General features: G+C 37.1%; 1 protein-coding gene across 2 annotated transcripts in view; it reads left to right on the plus strand.

Annotated features, from left to right (window-relative positions):
- The first annotated feature begins 4,813 nt into the window (after window positions 1-4,813).
- The window catches only part of LOC144973201 (uncharacterized), a 14,066-nt gene continuing 11,379 nt past the window's right edge, over window positions 4,814-7,500 (plus strand). The window contains exons 1-2 of one of the 2 annotated variants that reach the window (XM_078915361.1): window positions 4,814-5,015; window positions 6,059-7,083. In XM_078915361.1, the coding sequence (XP_078771487.1) occupies window positions 6,790-7,083 (294 nt within the window). In that variant the 5' untranslated portion in view covers window positions 4,814-5,015; window positions 6,059-6,789. The remainder of the gene's footprint in view (window positions 5,016-6,058; window positions 7,084-7,500) is intronic. The other variant, XM_078915370.1, reaches the window with a different exon arrangement.

Consider the following 7,500-nt stretch of genomic DNA (forward strand, 5'->3'; position numbering starts at 1 on the left):
AAGGAAAGAATAAAAAGAGGGTGGAAAATTCAATTGTTATTGAAATAACAAAGAAAAAGAAAAGAAAAGTGAATATTAAAATAAATGAGATTCCACCGAGACAGACCAAACATGGACAGCGGTAGCAGCTACGTGCAGACATAATTTAATAATATAGATTGTTTTTCCCCTTCACGTGAGTCGGGTGACTCAGGAATCAGACCACTATGCTAATTCTCGACTCTTGGAAAATCCACCTCACGTGCCTCTGAGTTTCGACAAGAGGGTTATTAGGTAGAAGACGGAATTCGTCGTCGCCGCACTCGCTTTTTTTCAGCCAAGAACAGGCGTTTTATCCACCAGACTGACTTCTATCCGGAGAGAGCGGTGGGTGTGTGTGTGTGTGTGTGTGTGTGTGTGTGTGTGTGTGTGTGGTGTGTGATATATATGTGTGTGTGTGTGTGGGGGGGGGGGGGGGGGCTGCCTGATGCCTGGGATCGTTTAAAAAATCCTTACAAAAAGTTGAAAATGGAAAGGCTTCAGTAGTAGTAGTAGTAGTAGTAGTAGTAGTAGTAGTAGTAGTAGTAGTAGTAGTAGTAGTAGTAGTCGTAGTAGTAGTAGTAGTAGTAGTAGTAGTAGTTGTTGTTGTTGTTGTTGTGGTATTGGTAGTAATAGTAGTAGTAATAGTAGTAGTAGTAGTAGTAGTAGTAGTAGTAGTAGTAGTAGTAGTAGTAGTAGTAGTAGTAGTAGATGTAGTAGTAGTGGTAGCTGTTGTTGTTGTTGTTGTTGTTGTTGTGGTAGTAGTAGTAGTAGTAGTAGTAGTAGTAGTAGTAGTAGTAGTAGTAGTAGTAGTAGTAGTAGTAGTACAAACAATGGACGTTTCGAGTACAAATCATTCGTCAGCAAAACAAACAAAGGAACGTAGAATACAAATAAAACAAAATTTAGTGAGAACGTATTACTTCATTTTGGTTTATTTGTCTTCTACTTTCCCTTATTTATCGTTTTGCTGACGAAGGATTAGTTCCCGAAACCTACATTGTCTGTAATATTCCCATCCGAATCCTTTTCATTTTCACCTTTTTGTTATTTTTTCTTTTAATGTTTAATTTTACTTTTGTCGCGTTTGAACAACCAGAAGCATGAAATCTAAAGTGATATTGTTACTTTACGCGAAAGTGTAATCAATGAATGTTATTGTGTGCAATAAGTATTCTATTCGGGTGTCATAAGATGTCGGATACAGAATTCTCACTTTTTGACAAAATGTCATACTCCCTCATCTCTATTTGCCGAGGAAAGGTCAATCTCAACCCGCTCATGTGTAAAGTGGTGTATACATAGTAACACAGTAACATTGTCGCCTGGTACTCGATGTATTCATTCATCCATTCATTCACACTGTCGATGCGACGAGAGAGTTCCAGAGAAGATTTTTTTTTGTTTTTGTTTTTGTTTTGTTTGTTTTGCTGTTGTTGTTGTTGTTGTTGTTTTTTTTTTTGCTTGTTTATTTGTTTTATTTTTTTTCTTTATATTCCCTCTTCTTTTCTTTTTCTCGCTTTCTTTTTGTTTTCTGCCCTCCTTCTACCCCCCCCCCCTCCGTCATATTGTTGATATGACTCTAATTACAATGCGTTCTTATTTGGAGGTCTGATAACCGAACGCAATTATAAGGCTAGATTTAACATTATTGTAATAGTCTATATTTTGCGTTGGGCGAGGAGTATTTCCATTACAACAACGAGCCCATAACATTTGGGTTATCAGACCTGCAAACAAGTAAATACTTTTAATAATTGAGCGGTTATATAGCGCAATATCCATTGAAAGTGCTCAAAGCGCTTTACAACCAACAACCAACAGCAACAATTAACATGTAGAACGAGACATGACGCCTGTTAGGCGATATTGCATTTTCGAAGGGCTCAACGAGGCTCGAACCCAGGACCTTCCGATCCGAAATTGAGTGTCATACCACAAAACCACATAGCCAGTAGCAAAATAAATCCATAACCCACTGGACCCACATCCAAACGGATCCGCTTCAACACCACCACGAGTCCACCTGGAAGTGATTGGGTAGCTGGGCCTAAGCAACGAGTACATAAAGTATAGATAGTATGCGCTTGGCTAAGAAGGTCACAATATTGCCATCCGGAATTATTACGGACCAACACACAAAACCAAGTGTAACCATGAAGTTTTATAGTCTGGTTAATATAGTATAGTGAGAAGTACTCATAAACGTGGATGGCAAAAAACAATAACAAAGACCTGAGTGACGTCATCTTCGTTCTATCTGTAATATCATTGGCCTAAGTTAGGTCTCGTTGAAATATAATTCTGCAACTGACAAGCGTCCTATCCAAACGTGGAAGCAATATTACCGTTCATTTCAACGAAGAGAAACCAGGATAAATGTTTTTCTCCGCGTCCTCAATGAGAAAACGATTTCCCCTTTTCTTACGTTAATCTTTTATTTATTTTCGTTCCTGTTATGCTCGTTTGTTTGTCCCTCTAGAAAAAAACTAAATAAGTTAATTTATGACCCGAATTCTCTGTGTTGTTTTTGTTTCTATAATTGGGCTAGCAAATGTACGATATGTGGTCTTGTAGTATGAACTCGCCTTCGGATCCAAGTTGCTACTGCTGTTACTGATAAGATCATGATAATGATGAAGGAAGATGATGATAATGATGATGATGATGATCATGATGATGGTGGTGTTGGTGGTTGTGGTGGTGGTGGTGGTGATGATGATAATGATGATGATGATAATAATAATGATAATAATAATAATGATATAAATAATAATAATAATAATAATAATAATAATAATAATAATAATAATAATAATAATAATAATAATAATAATAATAATAATAATAATAATAATAATAATATTGTATAATATATAATTCATATTATACACATATATACATATAATATATATATATGTATATATAAATATATATATATATATATATATATATATATATATATATATATATATAATATTAGGGAGGGGGGATAGATTAACGAGAAAGAAAAAATTATGTACCCCTCCATCTTCACCACCACAATCATCAACTCCGTCAAAAAAGAACAACAACACGAAACAACAGTGATCGCCGCAAGTTCATCTCCTGGAACCAAGATTTATAATAAGTAATAGGCAAATTATGAAAAAAATCGAAGTTCGTCACTCGGTATCATTTGCATTGTATGTCATTGTTTACCATAGCAACAAAAGACACAATCGACATTATAAACCCATGCATCACCTCCACTTTGCCTTATAAGGGAATGTATTATAGTAGACTCTCAAAAATCACGATAACAGCATACGAGTAACCATGCTATTGATTCACCAACATTCACTCATTCATAATTTCTCAAAACAATATTATCATGTTTTCTGTCAAAATAAATTATGAGCCAGTGTTGAGGGTTAGATGCCAACTTTGACCTTTGACCTACTTTTGTGATGTTACTTCTATTACCCATTTTTAATTCCTAATAAAACGATAAGTGTGGCTGGTAAAGTCCAAAAAGCCATGGACGTGGTTTTGATCTGAACATTTCCTTTTTTGGTCAAGCGATTGCAGTCAGTATTAAGACGAGTGAGGACCAAACCATTCCTCTGCTTCTACCCCGCTGGTGGAGAATTGGGTTGATCAATGGTTCTGCTTCGCCAAACATATGAAGTGAGTAGAAAAGTGCCAGAAGACAATAGAGAATAAAAATTTTTCGCGGCGGTGGTGGGGTTTGAACCTGCGACCTTATTGGTACGACAACTCCGCCTGGCAGGTGAGAGCGTGGCTCTACCGTGTGAGCTATCCACGAACACAAAAATATTCGTTTCAAACCCAAGTCATTTCTAGATCCCTCTCTCACCCACTTCTTGAGACCGCCGATTCGTTCGCCACCATCGCGAAGTAATTTTGACCAGCAGTTAAGCTTAATAGCCAATATTCTCAACACAAACATATAACATAGAAACGATTGAGACATTGAGTATGCTCCGGTGTATGGGGTGAATTTTTAATTCAGAAAAGTGAGTGGAGCAGGCACTTATGTTGGTAACAACAAGATATGAAGTGAGTAGAAAAGTGCCAGAAGACAATAGAGAATAAAAATTTTTCGCGGCGGTGGTGGGGTTTGAACCTGCGACCTTATTGGTACGACAACTCCGCTGGCAGGTGAGAGCGTGGCTCTACCGTGTGAGCTATCCACGAACACAAAAATATTCGTTTCAAACCCAAGTCATTTCTAGATCCCTCTCTCACCCACTTCTTGAGACCGCCGATTCGTTCGCCACCATCGCGAAGTAATTTTGACCAGCAGTTAAGCTTAATAGCCAATATTCTCAACACAAACATATAACATAGAAACGATTGAGACATTGAGTATGCTCCGGTGTATGGGGTGAATTTTTAATTCAGAAAAGTGAGTGGAGCAGGCACTTATGTTGGTAACAACAAGATATGAAGTGAGTAGAAAAGTGCCAGAAGACAATAGAGAATAAAAATTTTTCGCGGCGGTGGTGGGGTTTGAACCTGCGACCTTATTGGTACGACAACTCCGCCTGGCAGGTGAGAGCGTGGCTCTACCGTGTGAGCTATCCACGAACACAAAATATAAATGGGTAATAGAAGTAACATCACAAAAGTAGGTCAAATGCTTCGCCAAACAAACCTTGTTGACCTCCGACTTGTCCCCGCGAAGCAAAACGCTTAAAGCGCATGCGCGATAAGCACTACTTTGAGGCTTCTGATTGGACAGGTTAACCGCGAGCTAAAAATAATCTGGATAATTCCCAGTATTTCGTTCAAAACACCGGTGTCACAAGATAGTGCAATCATTGCATACCGAACAGTGTCAGAGAACGTTGGTTTGACGTTAGTATAACTATTAAAACATTGAAGTTGTTTTGATAAATTCATGACTTGGATTTATTAAGTGCTATTTTATGGGAGTCTACAATTTCTTATTGACTATCATATGTGATAGCTATTTTCTGCGGTTTGACAAGGTATGAAAAGAGGTTATATTTTTAGTGTTTAAAAAATATGCATACTATATTATTATATTATTATTTATAATTTATCTGCGTGACATTGCATTTAGTTAAATATTATGTACAGCTGATTCAACATGTGTTTATAGGAACATAAATGGTTGTTTAATTGATGGGCTGCGTTGTCATGATGGCAGTAAATGTGTACTATTTGGATGACTATGCGATTTGATAAACACATACGTAATTTTATAGAACGGTAACTACAATCATAAAGTGATATCTGTGCCTAATCAACATCCAGACTTACAATATGACCCATACATAAGTATTTTTTAAATCCCCGTAATTATCTCAGGGAGGATTTCTACAATGTCAGTGTCTATTTTAAAGAGAGTGAAAAAGCAGGCGTCCGCCGCAATGCAACGCCACGAAGTGAGCTAAGGGAGGTTAAATCTCCTGTTCAAGGGGAATACGAGATACCGAAAAAGAAGTTTGAACAAGTATCTTCTGGTATTAATGCTAATGCTTAATCCACTTATGCACTTCTGTTCCCTTTCAGTGTTTGTTGTTGTCATTAAAATAATATTTTTTTAGAGGTATAATAGTCCTAACACTCTATGAATGTTGGCACTGATTCGACACACTATCAGTAAAGACAAAAACAACACCATGAACTACTACTACTACTACTACTACTACTACTACTACTACTACTACTACTACTACTACTACTACTACTACCACAACAACTACTACTACCACAACAACTACTACTACTACTACTACTACTACTACTACTACTACTACTACTACTACTACTACTACTACTACTACTACTACTACTACTACTACTACTACTACTACTACTACTACTACTACCACAACAACTACTACTACCACAACTACTACTACTACTACTACTACTACTACTACTACTACTACTACTACTACTACTACTACTACTACTACTACTACTACTGCTGTTGCTGCTGCTGCATTATTCTACATAAAATAACATTAATATCATCATCCCATCCCCATTTTCATTCTTTCAGGAAAACCGCAGAAATTATCATCTCCAAAATCGTAATTCTAGAACAGTGAATTCTGGAAACCCCTGGGACATTACCTAACACTAACACAATCCCATTCATCAATCAGTGTAACCAACACTCTCCTGTACTTTAACAGTGTAGTCCTCTTTATTGGTCACCCTTATCAACAAAGTGTTCGATAAACATTCACAGATAACGATCGACTCCGCCTGTGGCATACCTCATATCTGTGTCTGAATCTCCAGTGACCAGCTGAAACCCACCAAGTGAAGGATCAAGATTCACCTCACGGCTTTTTCATTATAAGCCAGAGTTCAAGATCACTGACTGAAGTCTTGTGTTGATTTTGAGTAGAAAGCAGGGAGATATATGTAGACTATATTATATATAGTCACATAAACCATCAATTGTATATCTCCGATAATTCAATTGGCAAACAGAATCGTTGTAAACAGATTCATACCATCCAACCAATTAAGTAAACATCCTCAAATCTAATCCGCATTCCAACTGTGGTAAAAAGCTGAGGGCAGATTGCATTGCAATAATTTAATAGAGCAATAATAATATCATACCCAAACAGCTCGATAATCACTACAACAACCAAGCTTTTATCATATCAATACTTGAAACCCTAGACCAGCACATACCAGAACTACGACTACGACCATCATAACCACCACCCACTCACAGCCGCACTTCAAACAAAAAAACAAAACAAAAAAAGCACAATGCCAGTTCAAACTAGACCAAAGAATCATTCCCGTCGTCAGCCAGTCATGGAGGTGGAAATGGAGGAGAATGACTATGGGATGGCAGGGGTCGTTGAAACTCCTCGTCTTAGCAAGCTGGAGTTTGATGAAAATGACGAGAAGATTATCAATGCCACCCTGAAAGCGTTTGAGAGTGGCTCCCTCACCCCTCTCATCAAGGAGGAGCTGCGATGCACCATCCAGAGCAGGAGAATAGCTGAAGGCAAGGGGGAGATGAAGGTGGAATTCAAAACACCTATAAGGAAGAAGGAGGTGAGAATTACGTTTATAAATGGGGTGAATGGGTACTTCTGAATGTTAAGATTAATTTGTGTGAAATTTTCTTTGGGGGGTGTTGGTGTTGGTGCTGGTGGTGATGAGGATAATGATGAAGATGTTGCTGCTGCTGCTGCGGATGATGATGATGATAGTGGTGGTGATGGCGATGATGATAATGATGACAATGACGACTATTTGTTATGGGGATATGTAAAATGAAGTGTAAAACAATCGTAAAAGTGTTAAAGATGCGAAATGACAATTCATGGAAAAAATAACAATATATATATATATATATATATATATATATATATATATATTATATATATATATATATATATATATATATATATAAATAAATTTTTAGAAAAATCAACAACAAAACAAACAAACAAAATGAAGGCCATTTTA

The sequence above is a fragment of the Berghia stephanieae genome, chromosome 1, assembly GCF_034508935.2.
Source record: "Berghia stephanieae isolate SIO BIC M18660-M18661 chromosome 1, UCSD_Bste_1.3, whole genome shotgun sequence".
Taxonomy (NCBI): domain Eukaryota; kingdom Metazoa; phylum Mollusca; class Gastropoda; order Nudibranchia; family Aeolidiidae; genus Berghia; species Berghia stephanieae.